General features: G+C 46.8%; 1 protein-coding gene across 3 annotated transcripts in view; it reads right to left on the reverse strand.

Moving 5' to 3' along the window:
• LOC129858538 (catenin alpha-1-like) overlaps window positions 1-20,181 on the reverse strand; it is a 295,543-nt gene that overhangs the window by 51,222 nt on the left and 224,140 nt on the right. For all 3 annotated transcript variants that reach the window (XM_055927845.1, XM_055927844.1, XM_055927846.1), the window contains one exon: window positions 12,347-12,452. In XM_055927845.1, the coding sequence (XP_055783820.1) occupies window positions 12,347-12,452 (106 nt within the window). The remainder of the gene's footprint in view (window positions 1-12,346; window positions 12,453-20,181) is intronic.

Genomic DNA, 20,181 nt, shown 5'->3' on the forward strand with positions numbered 1-20,181 from the left:
ATCTCTCCCTCCATCTCATCTCTCCCTCCATCTCATCTCTCCCTCCATCTCATCTCTCCCTCCATCTCATCTCTCCCTCCATCTCATCTCTCCCTCCATCTCATCTCTCCCTCCATCTCATCTCTCCCTCCATCTCATCTCTCCCTCCATCTCATCTCTCCCTCCATCTCATCTCTCCCTCCATCTCATCTCTCCCTCCATCTCTAGTCCTAACCCCCTGCCCTCCATCTCATCTCTCTCCCTCCATCTCATCTCTCTCCCTCCATCTCATCTCTCTCCCTCCATCTCATCTCTCTCCCTCCATCTCATCTCTCTCCCTCCATCTCATCTCTCTCCCTCCATCTCATCTCCCTCCCTCCATCTCATCTCTCTCCCTCCATCTCATCTCTCTCCCTCCATCTCATCTCCCTCCCTCCATCTCATCTCTCTCCCTCCATCTCATCTCCCTCCATCCATCTCATCTCCCTCCATCCATCTCATCTCATCTCATCTCATCTCTCCCTCCATCTCATCTCTCCCTCCATCTCATCTCTCCCTCCATCTCATCTCTCCCTCCATCTCATCTCTCCCTCCATCTCATCTCTCCCTCCATCTCATCTCTCCATCTCTCCCTCCATCTCTCCCTCCATCTCTCCCTCCATCTCTCCCTCCATCTCATCTCTCCCTCCATCTCATCTCTCCCTCCATCTCATCTCATCTCTCCCTCACTCCATCTCATCTCAACTCTCCCTCCATCTCATCTCTCCCTCCATCTCATCTCTCCCTCCATCTCATCTCTCCCTCCATCTCATCTCTCCCTCCATCTCATCTCTCCCTCCATCTCATCTCTCCCTCCATCTCATCTCTCCCTCCATCTCATCTCTCCCTCCATCTCATCTCTCCCTCCATCTCTCCCTCCATCTCTCCCTCCATCTCATCTCTCCCTCCATCTCATCTCTCCCTCCATCTCATCTCTCCCTCCATCTCATCTCTCCCTCCATCTCATCTCTCCCTCCATCTCATCTCATCTCATCTCTCCCTCCATCTCATCTCATCTCTCCCTCCATCTCATCTCTCCCTCCCTCCATCTCATCTCATCTCTCCCTCCATCTCATCTCATCTCTCCCTCCATCTCATCTCTCCCTCCATCTCATCTCTCCCTCCATCTCATCTCTCCCTCCATCTCATCTCTCCCTCCATCTCATCTCTCCCTCCATCTCATCTCTCCCTCCATCTCTCCCTCATCTCATCTCATCTCTCCCTCCATCTCATCTCTCCCTCCATCTCATCTCTCCCTCCATCTCATCTCTCCCTCCATCTCATCTCATCTCATCTCATCTCTCCCTCCATCTCATCTCATCTCTCCCTCCATCTCATCTCTCCCTCCATCTCATCTCTCCCTCCATCTCATCTCTCCCTCCATCTCATCTCTCCCTCCATCTCATCTCTCCCTCCATCTCATCTCTCCCTCCATCTCATCTCTCCCTCCATCTCATCTCTCCCTCCATCTCATCTCTCCCTCCATCTCTCCCTCCATCTCTCCCTCCATCTCTCCCTCCATCTCATCTCATCTCTCCCTCCATCTCATCTCTCCCTCCATCTCATCTCTCCCTCCATCTCATCTCTCCCTCCATCTCATCTCTCCCTCCATCTCATCTCTCCCTCCATCTCATCTCATCTCATCTCTCCCTCCATCTCATCTCATCTCTCCCTCCATCTCATCTCTCCCTCCCTCCATCTCATCTCTCCCTCCATCTCATCTCTCCCTCCATCTCATCTCTCCCTCCATCTCATCTCTCCCTCCATCTCTCCCTCCATCTCATCTCATCTCTCCCTCCATCTCGTCTCTCCCTCCATCTCATCTCTCCCTCCATCTCGTCTCTCCCTCCATCTCATCTCTCCCTCCATCTCATCTCTCCCTCCATCTCATCTCTCCCTCCATCTCATCTCTCCCTCCATCTCATCTCATCTCATCTCTCCCTCCATCTCATCTCATCTCTCCCTCCATCTCATCTCATCTCTCCCTCCCTCCATCTCATCTCATCTCTCCCTCCATCTCATCTCATCTCTCCCTCCATCTCATCTCTCCCTCCATCTCATCTCTCCCTCCATCTCATCTCTCCCTCCATCTCATCTCTCCCTCCATCTCATCTCTCCCTCCATCTCATCTCTCCCTCCATCTCATCTCTCCCTCCATCTCATCTCTCCCTCCATCTCATCTCTCCCTCCATCTCATCTCTCCCTCCATCTCATCTCTCCCTCCATCTCATCTCTCCCTCCATCTCATCTCTCCCTCCATCTCATCTCTCCCTCCATCTCATCTCTCCCTCCATCTCATCTCTCCCTCCATCTCATCTCTCCCTCCATCTCATCTCATCTCATCCTCCATCTCATCTCATCTCATCCTCCATCTCATCTCATCTCTCTCCATCCATCTCATCTCATCTCTCTCACTCCATCCATCTCATCTCACTCCATCCATCTCATCTCATCTCATCTCACTCCATCTCATCTCTCTCCATCTCATCTCTCTCCATCTCATCTCTCTCCATCTCATCTCTCTCCATCTCATCTCTCTCCATCTCATCTCTCTCCATCTCATCTCTCTCCATCTCATCCTCCATTTCATCCTCCATTTCATCCTCCATTTCATCCTCCATCTCATCCTCCATTTCATCCTCCATTTCATCCTCCATCTCATCCTCCATCTCATCCTCCATCTCATCCTCCATCTCATCTCTCCATCTCATCCTCCATCTCATCTCTCCATCTCATCTCTCCATCTCATCCTCCATCTCATCCTCCATCTCATCTCATCCCTCCATCTCATCCCTCCATCTCATCCCTCCATCTCATCCTCCATCTCATCCTCCATTTCATCCTCCATTTCATCCTCCATTTCATCCTCCATTTCATCCTCCATTTCATCCTCCATTTCATCCTCCATTTCATCCTCCATCTCATCCTCCATCTCATCCTCCATCTCATCCTCCATCTCATCCTCCATCTCATCCTCCATTTCATCCTCCATTTCATCCTCCATTTCATCCTCCATCTCATCCTCCATCTCATCCTCCATCTCATCCTCCATCTCATCCTCCATCTCTCCCTCCATCTCTCCCTCCATCTCTCCCTCCATCTCTCCCTCCATCTCATCTCATCCCTCCATCTCATCCCTCCATCTCATCCCTCCATCTCATCTCATCTCATCCCTCCATCTCATCTCATCCCTCCATCTCATCTCATCCCTCCATCTCATCTCATCCCTCCATCTCATCTCATCCCTCCATCTCATCTCATCCCTCCATCTCATCTCATCCCTCCATCTCATCTCATCCCTCCATCTCATCTCATCCCTCCATCTCATCCCTCCATCTCATCTCATCCCTCCATCTCATCCCTCCATCTCATCCCTCCATCTCATCTCATCTCATCCCTCCATCTCATCTCATCCCTCCATCTCATCTCATCCCTCCATCTCATCTCATCCCTCCATCTCATCTCATCCCTCCATCTCATCTCATCCCTCCATCTCATCTCATCCCTCCATCTCATCCCTCCATCTCATCCCTCCATCTCATCTCATCCCTCCATCTCATCTCATCCCTCCATCTCATCTCATCCCTCCATCTCATCTCATCCCTCCATCTCATCTCATCCCTCCATCTCATCTCATCCCTCCATCTCATCTCATCCTTCCATCTCATCTCATCCTTCCATCTCATCTCATCCCTCCATCTCTCCCTCCATCTCATCTCTACTCCTAACCCACTGCCCTCCATCTCATGTCTCCCTCCATCTAACTGTTCTCCTAACCCAATGCCCTACATCCCTTTAACTTCCTGCATCTCTCTCCAATCCTCACTTTCCACCCACAACCCTCTATCCTATATGCAGTCCTGGTTAATAGGTGAGTGGTATACCCTTTTCACACTATCATGTCGGTAAGGCGGAGCGTTCGACCTGGTTGGGTAAGGCGGAGCGTTCGACCTGGTTGGGTAAGGCGGAGCGTTCGACCTGGTTGGGTAAGGCTGAGCGTTCGACCTGGTTGGGTACGGCTGAGCGTTCGACCTGGTTGGGTAAGGCTGAGCGTTCGACCTGGTTGGGTAAGGCTGAGCGTTCGACCTGGTTGGGTAAGGCTGAGCGTTCGACCTGGTTGGGTAAGGCTGAGCGTTCGACCTGGTTGGGTAAGGCGGAGCGTTCGACCTGGTTGGGTAAGGCTGAGCGTTCGACCTGGTTGGGTAAGGCGGAGCGTTCGACCTGGTTGGGTAAGGCGGAGCGTTCGACCTGGTTGGGTAAGGCGGAGCGTTCGACCTGGTTGGGTAAGGCGGAGCGTTCGACCTGGTTGGGTAAGGCGGAGCGTTCGACCTGGTTGGGTAAGGCGGAGCGTTCGACCTGGTTGGGTAAGGCGGAGCGTTCGACCTGGTTGGGTAAGGCGGAGCGTTCGACCTGGTTGGGTAAGGCTGAGCGTTCGACCTGGTTGGGTAAGGCTGAGCGTTCGACCTGGTTGGGTAAGGTGGAGCGTTCGACCTGGTTGGGTAAGGCGGAGCGTTTGACCTGGTTAAGCCTGGTTGGGTAAGGCGGAGCGTTTGACCTGGTTAAGCCTGGTTGGGTAAGGCTGAGCATTAGCCTGGTTTAGCCTGGTTTGGTAAGGCGGAGCGTTCGACCTGGTTTAGCCTGGTTGGGTAAGGCTGAGCGTTAGCCTGGTTTAGCCTGGTTTGGTAAGGCGGAGCGTTCGACCTGGTTTAGCCTGGTTGGGTAAGGCTGAGCGTTAGCCTGGTTTAGCCTGGTTGGGTAAGGCTGAGTGTTAGCCTGGTTGAGTAAGGATGAGAGATAGCTTAGTTTAACACACTTACAAACATGCACACAGAAATACACACACACAAACAAGCGAACGGACTGACGGACGCACACACACACTCCTGTATGGTGCCCATCTGCTGTCTTTGAAGGATACAATTGTATTCATTAAAATTAATAAACAACTTCAAAAGCCTCGTCGGGGGCAAAGGCTATAAAATCCATGCCCCCCCCCCTCCACCTTCCTCCCCTCTGTATCAGACCATGGGGTGGTAGCAGGCGTGCTGTATTACTTGGTGATAGACATGGCAGGCATCTCCTCCTAGAGCGTTACATGGGAGATCTAAGAGCTGCTTCAATAAAACATCAAACAGCAGTAGTATCTAACGCAGGAGGTACACCGCTCATTATAACATTATGAGGGAGAGATCCTCATAGGTCTCTGGTCTAAAGTAGTGCCCTATATATAGGGAATAGGCCTCTGGTCTAAAGTAGTGCCCTATATATAGGGAATAGGCCTCTGGTCTAAAGTAGTGCCCTATATATTTAGGGAATAGGCCTCTGGTCTAAAGTAGTGCCCTATATATAGGGAATAGGCCTCTGGTCTAAAGTAGTGCCCTATATATAGGGAATAGGCCTCTGGTCTAAAGTAGTGCCCTATATATATAGGGAATAGGTCTCTGGTCTAAAGTAGTGCCCTATATATAGGGAATAGGCCTCTGGTCTAAAGTAGTGCCCTATATATAGGGAATAGGCCTCTGGTCTAAAGTAGTGCCCTATATATAGGGAATAGGCCTCTGGTCTAAAGTAGTGCCCTATATATAGGGAATAGGCCTCTGGTCTAAAGTAGTGCCCTATATATAGGGAATAGGCCTCTGGTCTAAAGTAGTGCCCTATATATAGGGAATAGGCTTCTGGTCTAAAGTAGTGCCCTATATATAGGGAATAGGCCTCTGGTCTAAAGTAGTGCCCTATATATAGGGAATAGGCCTCTGGTCTAAAGTAGTGCCCAATATATAGGGAATAGGCCTCTGGTCTAAAGTAGTGCCCAATATATAGGGAATAGGCCTCTGGTCTAAAGTAGTGCCCTATATATAGGGAATAGGCCTCTGGTCTAAAGTAGTGCCCTATATATAGGGAATAGGCCTCTGGTCTAAAGTAGTGCCCTATATATAGGGAATAGGCCTCTGGTCTAAAGTAGTGCCCAATATATAGGGAATAGGCCTCTGGTCTAAAGTAGTGCCCTATATATAGGGAATAGGCCTCTGGTCTAAAGTAGTGCCCTATATATAGGGAATAGGGCTCTGGTCTAAAGTAGTGCCCCATATAGGGAATAGGGCTCTGGTCAACAGTAGTGCCCTATATAGGGAATAGGACTCTGGTCTAAAGTAGTGCCCTATATATAGGGATTAGGGCTCTGGTCTAAAGTAGTGCCCTATATATAGGGAATAGGCCTCTGGTCTAAAGTAGTGCCCTATATATAGGGAATAGGCCTCTGGTCTAAAGTAGTGCCCTATATATAGGGAATAGGCCTCTGGTCTAAAGTAGTGCCCTATATATAGGGAATAGGCCTCTGGTCTAAAGTAGTGCCCTATATATAGGGAATAGGCCTCTGGTCTAAAGTAGTGCCCTATATATAGGGAATAGGCCTCTGGTCTAAAGTAGTGCCCTATATATAGGGAATAGGCCTCTGGTCTAAAGTAGTGCCCTATATATAGGGAATAGGTCTCTGGTCTAAAGTAGTGCCCTATATATAGGGAATAGGCCTCTGGTCTAAAGTAGTGCCCTATATATAGGGAATAGGTCTCTGGTCTAAAGTAGTGCCCTATATATAGGGAATAGGCCTCTGGTCTAAAGTAGTGCCCTATATATAGGGATTAGGGCTCTGGTCTAAAGTAGTGCCCTATATATAGGGAATAGGGCTCTGGTCTAAAGTAGTGCCCCATATAGGGAATAGGGCTCTGGTCAACAGTAGTGCCCTATATAGGGAATAGGACTCAGGTCAACAGTAGTGCCCTATATAGGGAATAGGACTCAGGTCAACAGTAGTGCCCTATATAGGGAATAGGACTCAGGTCAACAGTAGTGCCCTATATAGGGAATAGGACTCAGGTCAACAGTAGTGCCCTATATAGGGAATAGGACTCAGGTCAACAGTAGTGCCCTATATAGGGAATAGGACTCAGGTCAACAGTAGTGCCCTATATAGGGAATAGGACTCAGGTCAACAGTAGTGCCCTATATAGGGAATAGGACTCAGGTCAACAGTAGTGCCCTATATAGGGAATAGGACTCAGGTCAACAGTAGTGCCCTATATAGGGAATAGGACTCAGGTCAACAGTAGTGCCCTATATAGGGAATAGGACTCAGGTCAACAGTAGTGCCCTATATAGGGAATAGGACTCAGGTCAACAGTAGTGCCCTATATAGGGAATAGGACTCAGGTCAACAGTAGTGCCCTACATAGGGAATAGGACTCAGGCTAAAGCACTAATCTAGCTGAGTTGACAACAGATGTCTTCCACCCAGCCTCAGAGCCAATGTGTGTGTGTTGGATCTTATTAATAGCATCACAGTACTCAGGAGGATGTGTCAAGATTAACACACACACACCTGATTACAAAAGAGGAAGGACAATTATGAGTGGAAACTAAAATAAGTGGGATATATGCAATATGAAAAAAAAAATGTAAAATACAAAAAAGGTATGAGGGAGATGTGGGTGATTCATATTTAACACGACCCCTAGCGTAACAGGGTCAGAGCAGGAGAACTGGGTCCTATTGCTATACATAACAAGGCCTGTACCCTCTACAAAACGCTAACATTAGGTACATCAATAATGAACAGCTGTTACATCTACATACCAACAGAGGAAGGATACAACCAAAAATAAACTTTGTTTGGATAACAAACAAAAACATAAGCCACACTTGTGTAAACCGTTGGGTTGAATGCCACGAAGCTAGGCTACATATTTAACATTAAAACAGAACGTGTTAATGTCTGTGGGAAAACAAACATGAAAGACAATACTCTGTTGTTCAGAAATATGACAACTGAATCTAAACCGGGTCGTGATAAACTGATGTCTAAATCACATTTTCTCCCTCTACTAAACTGTGTTCCTGGGTACAGACCGATTAGACACACACAACCAGCCCCGCTTAGAAAAAAAATAGATTTATTTTATTGCAGCTTGAGAGTTAAAACAACCCGTCACTCGGATAGCGTTGGTTTAAAATCAGCGCCACTCTCTCTCTCCATCAATTCCATTCAAATTGCATCCAAAACAGAAACATAATCCTGTTGAAGATCAATCGGTTGATCTACACTCTATATACAAAAGTATGTGGACACCCCTTCAAATTAGTAGATTCGGCTATTTCAGCCACACCCGTTGCTGACAGGTGTATAAAATCGAGCACACCGCCATGCAACCTCCATTAGACAAACATTGGTAGTAGAATGGCCCGTACTGAAGAGCTCAGTGACTTTCAACGTGACACCGTCATAGGATTGACATCTTTCCAACAAGTCAGTTGGTCAAATTTCTGCCCTGCTAGAGCTGCCCCCGGTCAACTAAGTGCGTCGAGGAGGCAACAGCGGCTCAGCCCCGAAGCGGTAGGCCGCACTAGCTTACAAAAACGGGATGGCCGTGTTGTCTCAGAGAGAAGATAATGTCCGTGGGGGACGTTCTGGATCGGAACCCTGCCTGTAATTCTGTGTTTAGCTTCAACCGGACTCTATTCAGTGCAACTAGCAAATAGTTTACCGGTGATGCAGAGCCACAGCAGTTACAATCCATTCTGTCACCCTTGTTTTTTGTACAAGGTGACCAATACTGGCAACCCGCATGTCCTGAGGGACAAGCACCAGCTCGCCAGCACAGACGCAGGAGCATGTAGAGATGGTGAAGAATAGCACACTTGACGATTTCAGCTGTGATCCCATCACTGCCCGGTGCTTTCACCGGCTAGGCTGCTCTTCGATGCGGTCATATATGCCTCCGATGTTGCCTGAGCGAGCAGATGATTAGAGGTCATTGCAGAGCTGTCAGCCAATAGCACAGTGTCTTGAGGTTTGCGGGAATTTCTTCCACGCCACTCTGAGGGCATGTAAGGTTCTTGCTGTTTGGGGCGACATTTTGAAGTTGGCGAGGGCCTTTAACTTCCAGGATGAGTTTCAGTTGAATTGGCTTCAATCCAGTCGCTGGACTCTCAGCTTTTAGACAAAAAGCTTTCAAGAAAAAACAAAAGCTATGGATGATGTCTTGTAGATTGTCCCATTTCGAGGGATTCTTCTAGGGCACAGGGGAAGGCTGCGGTTTCTGCTGGGTAGAGGTGGGTTGGGGTACGTGGGCGAGGGATTCTTCTAGGGCACAGGGGTAGGCTGCGGTTTTTGCTGGGTTAGCTGTTTCGCTGCTGTCGATGCGTGGGGCTCATTTTTTTGGTTTGACTCTATCTTGTTTGTCTGTAGAATCTACAGCACACGAGGGAGTGGTCTGTGTCGCAGTCTGCGCTGTGAATACTACAGGTTTGGAGGGTACCACAAGATCGGCTCGTTGTGGATCAGATCCAGCTGGTGCCATTGACCTGGTCGTGGGAGACCAGTGGGCTCCAGGAGACTTTGCGGTGGGGTTTGGTCTGGAAGTATGAGTGATGCACAGGTCGTGGCAATGTGCAGAACTCGAGGAGATGCTGCCGTTTTATTCAGTTTATCCTGTCAATCCCATGAGTCGACTCTTCGAGTCGCCAAGCAGGTAGAGGTGTTCTTGTTTAGAGATGTCGTCTATGGTCGTCTCCAGTTTAAACCACTTGTCTTTAGTTTCTTGAACGGATCTGTTGGTTGAGGTGGACAGGATCCCCGTGTGTTCAGACACAGGGCTAGGATTCTCTCTGAGACAACGGTGGGTGGTACTACTGCTCCTGACAGCAAAACATACCCATATCCTCAGATAAAAAGGAGGTGTCCTTTTCTTCCCAGGGAGGAGTTGGGTTTACTGTAAGGTGGAAATGTGGATTTGTAGTTTCTTGAGTTGTTTGTTTAGGACGGTGCTCTTGCAGGTATCACTTCCTATTAGGCTGTCAGTTAGTCCAGCGGTCCTGACGTTCCAACATCCCAGATGCAACGCTGGAGTCTTCACTTTTTGCTTTGTTTTATTTGATGTGCTGGTTTACAGCTTGTTGGGATAAATCCCTAAACGTCATACACCCCAGTGACAAAGGTGAGACAACATCTAATTGACTGGGGTGCTTCCCAGTTTAAGGGGGCAGTAGCTGTCCAGTGAAATCTGGGCCTCTCTACTACCACTGTGGAAGGGGCTTCCCAGTTTAAGGGGGCAGTAGCTGTCCAGTGAAGTCTGGGCCTCTCTACTACCACTGTGGAAGGGGCTTCCCAGTTTAAGGGGGCAGTAGCTGTCCAGTGAAATCTGGGCATCTCTACTACCACTGTGGAAGGGGCTTCCCAGTTTAAGGGGGCAGTAGCTGTCCAGTGAAGTCTGGGCCTCTCTACTACCACTGTGGAAGGGGCTTCCCAGTTTAAGGGGGCAGTAGCTGTCCAGTGAAGTCTGGGCCTCTCTACTACCACTGTGGAAGGGGCTTCCCAGTTTAAGGGGGCAGTAGCTGTCCAGTGAAATCTGGGCCTCTCTACTACCACTGTGGAAGGGGCTTCCCAGTTTAAGGGGGCAGTAGCTGTCCAGTGAAATCTGGGCCTCTCTACTACCACTGTGGAAGGGGCTTCCCAGTTTAAGGGGGCAGTAGCTGTCCAGTGAAGTCTGGGCCTCTCTACTACCACTGTGGAAGGGGCTTCCCAGTTTAAGGGGGCAGTAGCTGTCCAGTGAAATCTGGGCCTCTCTACTACCACTGTGGAAGGGGCTTACGCTCATCTCCACCCACAATAGATACAGGGCTTAAAAAACAGATAACTGCTTCACCTCCCGTGGTGTATCTACACAGGACAAAAAGCCGGGGCAAGGTGTATGATGGAGGCCCTGTGTTGCCCAGGCAACAGGGCTCCCCTCCCGGGCCTCCCTGGCCTAATCCAAAGCAATTATTTATTCAGACCCATAAACATTCCATGTTTGCGAAGAGAAGCAAAAAAGGCCACCTGCATCTTATTCCAGTCCTATATTATTCAATACAATGATGAAGATAAGGACAACGAAAGGCATTTCATTAAACTGTTGAGCGAGCGGAAGGAGAGAGAGAGAGAGGTGGTAATACGAACATCACATCGCACAGCATTAGGGGAAATATTATCAAAAAGGTAATGCGCCATACTACTAACTATAAAAAAAAGGTAAAAAAAGGTAAAAATTATATTTCAACATTTAAATCAAATTTGCTAATTGTAACTTTTACAGGCCACGTGTCCAGCATTGCATTGAGTGTTTTCTCCCAGCATCACGGTCTGAACAGGATGCTGCACTATCCCAGTCCTTATAACGCCGTAGAGTAACACAGTCCACACTCCAAAAGATTACTGCAGCTAACATTCATTTATTTACCCAGGAGAGCATACATTATTATAGAGGTTCCTGTTTGTTTATGCTGATGTGCGTAAATGTGCGGTAGCCTATAATCTATCATGTGTGTGGCCTTATTGGAAAACGGGACAATCGTTTTGGCCTTTTGTTTGGGATTGAGCACATACAATGGTATTTCATGTAGGGCTCGTCAGGCTCAAGTAGCATCAGGTTTGAATGTTCATGCTAATCAAAAGATATAATCAAATGATTTATAAATGACACTTCCTGTTTTTGTGGGAAAATGTATATTCTCAGGATGTAACATTTGTAAAATATGAAACCCGAACAGAGGTACACAGATGTGTTTACACACACACATGTTTTCATGTCTGGGATGAGGGGACATGGGGATGGAGGAGAGGGGGATGAGGGGACATGGGGATGGAGGAGAGGGGGATGAGGGGACATGGGGATGGAGGAGAGGGGGATGAGGGGACATGGGGATGAGGGGACATGGGGATGGAGGAGAGGGGGATGAGGGGACATGGGGATGGAGGAGAGGGGGATAGAGAGTAGGGGGATGGGGCAGAGAAGCAAGACGGGGAATGAAAGAGATTGCGAGAGAAACAGACTAGCGGAGGGAGGAAGAGAGAGGGAGAGAGAGAGGGAGAGAGAGAGGGAGGAAGAGAGAGAGGGAGGAAGAGAGAGAGGGAGGAAGAGAGAGAGGGAGGAAGAGAGAGAGGGAGGAAGAGAGAGAGGGAGGAAGAGAGAGAGGGAGGAAGAGAGAGAGGGAGGAAGAGAGAGAGGGAGAGAGGAAGAGAGGGAGAGAGGAAGAGAGGGAGAGAGGAAGAGAGGGAGAGAGGAAGAGAGAGGGAGAGAGGAAGAGAGAGGGAGAGAGGAAGAGAGAGGGAGAGAGGAAGAGAGAGGGAGAGAGGAAGAGAGAGGGAGAGAGGAAGAGAGAGGGAGAGAGGAAGAGAGAGGGAGAGAGGAAGAGAGAGGGAGAGAGGAAGAGAGAGGGAGGAAGAGAGAGGGAGGAAGAGAGAGGGAAGAATAAAGGGAAAGTGCGATGGTGAGACATGGACCAGTGTGTAATCTACCTGGTCTGCGATGGTGCGGCCCAGTTTATCCATCCTGGATCCAGCCTCAGCAATCTTCTTAGCAGCACTGATGACATCAGAGGTATTCTTCAACGGACCCTTACCCCTGAGAACACAGGACACACACACATCAGTCTGCTGTTCATACACACACACCTCTTCAACGGACCCTTACCCCTGAGAACACAGGACACACACATCAGTCTGCTGTTCATACACACACACCTTTCATACACACCTCTTCGACAGACCTTTACCCCTGGGAACACATGATACACACACACACACACACACGATACAGTCCATCCACTCTCATCTAATATTCAGCAGCATCTCATCATGCAGTCTGTTTCTGAAGAATGTATATATTCTCTCTCTCTCTGACAGATGGTATGGATCTGGGGATGTGTTTTATGGTACACACACCACATCATATGGACCCCTTTGCCCTAATATCGTGCACTACATTTGACCAGAGCCTAAAAGTAGTACACTAGGAAATAGGGCACCACTCGGGACGCAGATTCCTCTAATGACTAGTGCCTGTTAAAGTGCCTGGATTTAAATTGATCCCACACCTTCAGACTGTATAGGGCCCGTTCGTTCAGGCTGTATAGGGCCCGTTCATTCAGGCTGTATAGGGCCCGTTCGTTCAGGCTGTATAGGGCCCGTTCGTTCAGGCTGTATAGGGCCCGTTCGTTCAGGCTGTATAGGGCCCGTTCGTTCAGGCTGTATAGGGCCCGTTCGTTCAGGCTGTATAGGGCCCGTTCGTTCAGGCTGCATAGGGCCCGTTCAGGCTGCATAGGGCCCGTTCAGGCTGCATAGGGCCCGTTCGTTCAGGCTGCATAGGGCCCGTTCAGGCTGCATAGGGCCCGTTCAGGCTGCATAGGGCCCGTTCAGGCTGCATAGGGCCCGTTCAGGCTGCATAGGGCCCGTTCAGGCTGCATAGGGCCCGTTCAGGCTGCATAGGGCCCGTTCAGGCTGCATAGGGCCCGTTCAGGCTGCATAGGGCCCGTTCAGGCTGCATAGGGCCCGTTCAGGCTGCATAGGGCCCGTTCAGGCTGCATAGGGCCCGTTCAGGCTGCATAGGGCCCGTTCAGGCTGCATAGGGCCCGTTCAGGCTGCATAGGGCCCGTTCAGGCTGCATAGGGCCCGTTCAGGCTGCATAGGGCCCGTTCAGGCTGCATAGGGCCCGTTCAGGCTGCATAGGGCCCGTTCAGGCTGCATAGGGCCCGTTCAGGCTGCATAGGGCCCGTTCAGGCTGCATAGGGCCCGTTCAGGCTGCATAGGGCCCGTTCAGGCTGCATAGGGCCCGTTCAGGCTGCATAGGGCCCGTTCAGGCTGCATAGGGCCCGTTCAGGCTGCATAGGGCCCGTTCAGACTGCATAGGGCCCGTTCAGACTGTATATGGCCCGTTCAGACTGTATAGCCTGGGGTTCAGACAGTATAGCCTGGGGTTCAGACTGTATAGCCTGTTAACACTTAACTCTTAAAATGTAACTAAATGTTATTGAAAATGTAATCTACATATTCCCCAAAAGTAATTATTTAAATTAGAGTCCATAAACAACAACTACTAATGCTGCGTACTTCAAGAAAGGTTGAATCTCACCTTTCTGGTCACAAATAGTTCTACTCACTTTAGGAGGACACGAGAGCAGGTATAAATTACAGTTAAATACTATATTTGATGAATTTCCTATTCAACAAAACTATGAATAAGGCCTGAAATGACATGTTTTTCTAAATATAGCATCATCAATTTATAAAACAACTAAATAGAAGATTACACCTCCCGTATAACTGTAAAATACATATGTATATTTAGTGTTAGAGAAAACGCCTGCTCCCCCATCACCGTGAACGTCACAGATCTCTAGCATGGCTTCCTGAACTAGTTAGGAACTTGCCTTTCATCTCATATTCATCTTCTCCGTCTATGAAAAACTGTTTTTTTTGGGGGGGGGGGTTACAATCTATGAATTACTTTAGATTACAGGCTATAAACAGGGATGAAAACCGTCCCAAAACGGTGATACTTTTTGTTTGTTGCACTGAAACACGCAAAGAAATCCCTGCTAGGAGGAAATGCAGGGTTAACTAATTAAACAAATAATATGAGCTACATGATCAGTCTCTGTGGGTAGGGCTGGGCAGTATACCCTATTTTATGATATACCGGTCTCGATGCTGGGACCCGATTGGGTGTTTAGTTTACCTTCTATACCGGTATTTGAATGTTTGGTTTGTTAAATGTGATACGCCATGTTTAAAATGTCAATTTTTATAGTTTACTTCCCTACTTCAGTCATCGCTCTCTCTCTCCGCTCTTTCCACACAGACCTAGCCACGCCCCCAAGGAGCGCATTTGATGTTCCTCGACCACGAGACACTTGCGTTCAGTCTGCATGTTCAATGCAGCACATGCAACGATATTGATGACAATGCTGTTTTCACTTTGCTTCGTAATATAAATCCACTAGAGTTCTATAATGACACTATTAGTTTGTGTTTCTTACATCAGCAAACAGATACTTTGTCTTTTTTTTTAAGCAAGTTGCCTTAAATCTTGTGAGACGCTAATGCTAATAGCTAGCTAGCTAATACATGTACTGAGTCAGAGCAAACGTAGCTAGCTAACACAGCCTGATAATACCAGTGATGGTGTAGACATAAATCAGCATGTTGTTTGTGCAACAGTATCATCTAATTCAAAGAGGAATATGCAAAACATGAATATGTTAGCTACTTCATGTAAATGTGGCTAAGAGAAAACATGCAATGTAGACAAAGCTTATAAGGTCCCCTAGGAAACACTTATCAACACTTTAGTTCCTACCCTGTCATAATAACTCCGACATTTTAATTCATTGTCATCTCAAACACTGTATTCAAAGTGCCCACTACTGTATTCTAACTATAGAATTAGAATAGTCATTCTATTTCAAATATTGCAACAGTTTTGCTAAATTCACAAGTCAAATGGCAAAATTTGGTTAAAAATAAGTCCTAGATTATTTGCCCATGTCGTGCAGTCCTACGTGGCAGTGTGGAAATTCTTTCAATTGAGCAGTGGTGTAAAGTATTTAAAAATACTTTCAAGTACTACTTAAGTAATTTTTTAAAATCTATACTTTATTATTTTTGACCTTATACTTCACTACATTCCTAAAGAAAATACTGTACTTTTTACTCTCTACATTTTCACTGACACCTAAAAGTACTTGTTACATTAGGAATGCTTAGCAGGACAGGAAAATGGTCCAATTCACACACTGGTCAAGAGAACATCCCTGGTCATCTACTACCTCTGATCTGGAGGACTCACTAAACAGAGAACATCCCTGGTCATCCCTACAACCTCTGATCTGGAGGACTCACTAAACACAAATGCTTCGTTTGTAAATTATGTCCGAGTGCCCCTGGCTATCCGTAAATAAAGAAACAAGAAAATGGTGCCATCTGGTTTGCTTAAGGAATTTGAAATGATTTATACTTTTACTTTTGATACTTAATGTGAACCAAACTCACAGCTAAAACATGTAAAGAAATCAATCCAATGTTATTTGTTGAAAAAAAAAACAATATTGCAGTTACCACGACAGCCTTTATAATAGAACGCCTGTTACCATGACAGCCTTTATAATAGAACGCCTGTTACCATGACAGCCTTTATAATAGAACGCCTGTTACCACGACAGCCTTTATAATAGAACGCCTGTTACCACGACAGCCTTTATAATAGAACGCCTGTTACCACGACAGCCTTTATAATAGAACGCCTGTTACCACGACAGCCTTTATAATAGAACGCCTGTTACCACGACAGCCTTTATAATAGAACGCCTGTTACCATGACAGCCTTTATAATAGAACGCCTGTTACCACGACAGCCTCTATAATAGAACGCCTGTTACCACGACAGCCTTTATAATAGAACGCCTGTTACCACGACAGCCTTTATAATAGAACGCCTGTTACCACGACAGCCTTTATAATAGAACGCCTGTTACCACGACAGCCTTTATAATAGAACGCCTGTTACCACGACAGCCTTTATAATAGAACGCCTGTTACCACGACAGCCTTTATAATAGAACGCCTGTTACCATGACAGCCTTTATAATAGAACGCCTGTTACCACGACAGCCTCTATAATAGACCGCCTGTTACCACGACAGCCTCTATAATAGAACGCCTGTTACCATGACAGCCTTTATAATAGAACGCCTGTTACCACGACAGCCTCTATAATAGTACGCCTGTTACCATGACAGCCTTTATAATAGAACGCCTGTTACCACGACAGCCTTTATAATAGAACGCCTGTTACCATGACAGCCTTTAAAATAGAACGCCTGTTACCACGACAGCCTTTATAATAGAACGCCTGTTACCACGACAGCCTTTATAATAGAACGCCTGTTACCACGACAGCCTTTATAATAGAACGCCTGTTACCATGACAGCCTTTATAATAGAACGCCTGTTACCACGACAGCCTTTATAATAGAACGCCTGTTACCACGACAGCCTTTATAATAGAACGCCTGTTACCATGACAGCCTTTATAATAGAACGCCTGTTACCACGACAGCCTTTATAATAGAACGCCTGTTACCACGACAGCCTTTATAATAGAACGCCTGTTACCACGACAGCCTTTATAATAGAACGCCTGTTACCACGACAGCCTTTATAATAGAACGCCTGTTACCACGACAGCCTTTATAATAGAACGCCTGTTACCACGACAGCCTTTATAATAGAACGCCTGTTACCACGACAGCCTTTATAATAGAACGCCTGTTACCACGACAGCCTCTATAATAGAACGCCTGTTACCACGACAGCCTTTATAATAGAACGCCTGTTACCACGACAGCCTTTATAATAGAACGCCTGTTACCACGACAGCCTTTATAATAGAACGCCTGTTACCACGACAGCCTTTATAATAGAACGCCTGTTACCACGACAGCCTTTATAATAGAACGCCTGTTACCACGACAGCCTTTATAATAGAACGCCTGTTACCATGACAGCCTTTATAATAGAACGCCTGTTACCACGACAGCCTCTATAATAGAACGCCTGTTACCACGACAGCCTCTATAATAGAACGCCTGTTACCATGACAGCCTTTATAATAGAACGCCTGTTACCACGACAGCCTCTATAATAGTACGCCTGTTACCATGACAGCCTTTATAATAGAACGCCTGTTACCACGACAGCCTCTATAATAGAACGCCTGTTACCACGACAGCCTCTATAATAGAACGCCTGTTACCACGACAGCCTTTATAATAGAACGCCTGTTACCATGACAGCCTTTATAATAGAACGCCTGTTACCATGACAGCCTTTATAATAGAACGCCTGTTACCATGACAGCCTTTATAATAGAACGCCTGTTACCACGACAGCCTTTATAATAGAACGCCTGTTACCATAACAGCCTTTATAATAGAACGCCTGTTACCATGACAGCCTCTATAATAGAACGCCTGTTACCATGACAGCCTTTATAATAGAACGCCTGTTACCACGACAGCCTTTATAATAGAACGCCTGTTACCATGACAGCCTCTATAATAGAACGCCTGTTACCATGACAGCCTTTATAATAGAACGCCTGTTACCACGACAGCCTTTATAATAGAACGCCTGTTACCATGACAGCCTTTATAATAGAACGCCTGTTACCATGACAGCCTTTATAATAGAACGCCTGTTACCATGACAGCCTTTATAATAGAACGCCTGTTACCACGACAGCCTTTATAATAGAACGCCTGTTACCATGACAGCCTTTATAATAGAACGCCTGTTACCATGACAGCCTCTATAATAGAACGCCTGTTACCATGACAGCCTTTATAATAGAACGCCTGTTACCACGACAGCCTTTATAATAGAACGCCTGTTACCACGACAGCCTTTATAATAGAACGCCTGTTACCATGACAGCCTTTATAATAGAACGCCTGTTACCACGACAGCCTTTATAATAGAACGCCTGTTACCACGACAGCCTTTATAATAGAACGCCTGTTACCATGACAGCCTCTATAATAGAACGCCTGTTACCATGACAGCCTCTATAATAGAACGCCTGTTACCATGACAGCCTTTATAATAGAACGCCTGTTACCATGACAGCCTTTATAATAGAACGCCTGTTACCACGACAGCCTTTATAATAGAACGCCTGTTACCATGACAGCCTCTATAATAGAACGCCTGTTACCATGACAGCCTCTATAATAGAACGCCTGTTACCATGACAGCCTTTATAATAGAACGCCTGTTACCACGACAGCCTCTATAATAGAACGCCTGTTACCACGACAGCCTCTATAATAGTACGCCTGTTACCATGACAGCCTCTATAATAGAACGCCTGTTACCACGACAGCCTCTATAATAGTACGCCTGTTACCATGACAGCCTCTATAATAGAACGCCTGTTACCACGACAGCCTTTATAATAGAACGCCTGTTACCACGACAGCCTCTATAATAGAACGCCTGTTACCACGACAGCCTTTATAATAGAACGCCTGTTACCACGACAGCCTTTATAATAGAACGCCTGTTACCACGACAGCCTTTATAATAGAACGCCTGTTACCACGACAGCCTTTATAATAGAACGCCTGTTACCACGACAGCCTTTATAATAGAACGCCTGTTACCACGACAGCCTCTATAATAGAACGCCTGTTACCACGACAGCCTCTATAATAGAACGCCTGTTACCACGACAGCCTCTATAATAGTACGCCTGTTACCACGACAGCCTCTATAATAGTACGCCTGTTACCACGACAGCCTCTATAATAGAACGCCTGTTACCACGACAGCCTCTATAATAGAACGCCTGTTACCACGACAGCCTCTATAATAGAATGCCTGTTACCACGACAGCCTTTATAATAGAACGCATGTTACCACGACAGCCTTTATAATAGAACGCCTGTTACCATGACAGCCTTTATAATATAACGCTTGTTACCATGACAGCCTTTATAATAGAACGCCTGTTACCACGACAGCCTTTATAATAGAACGCCTGTTACCACGACAGCCTTTATAATAGAACGCCTGTTACCACGACAGCCTTTATAATAGAACGCTTGTTACCATGACAGCCTTTATAATATAACGCTTGTTACCATGACAACCTTTATAATAGAACGCTTGTTACCATGACAGCCTTTATAATATAAGGCTTGTTACCATGACAACCTTTATAATAGAATGCGTGTTACCATGACAACCTTTATAATAGAACGCCTGTTACCATGACAGCCTTTATAATAGAACACTTGTTACCACGACAGCCTTTATGATAGAACGCCTGTTACCACGACAGCCTTTATAATAGAACGCTTGTTACCATGACAGCCTTTATAATATAACGCTTGTTACCATGACAACCTTTATAATAGAACGCTTGTTACCATGACAGCCTTTATAATATAACGCTTGTTACCATGACAACCTTTATAATAGAACACTCGTTACCACGACAGCCTTTATAATAGAACGCCTGTTACCACGACAGCCTTTATAATAGAACGCATGTTACCACGACAGCCTTTATAATAGAACGCATGTTACCACGACAGCCTTTATAATAGAACACTCGTTACCACGACAGCCTTTATAATAGAACGCTTGTTACCACGACAGCCTCTATAATAGAACGCTTGTTACCATGACAGCCTTTATAATAGAACGCTTGTTACCACGACAGCCTTTATAATAGAACACTCGTTACCACGACAGCCTTTATAATAGAACGCTTGTTACCACGACAGCCTCTA

Source organism: Salvelinus fontinalis, chromosome 6 (assembly GCF_029448725.1).
Source record: "Salvelinus fontinalis isolate EN_2023a chromosome 6, ASM2944872v1, whole genome shotgun sequence".
NCBI classification, from domain to species: Eukaryota; Metazoa; Chordata; class Actinopteri; order Salmoniformes; family Salmonidae; genus Salvelinus; species Salvelinus fontinalis.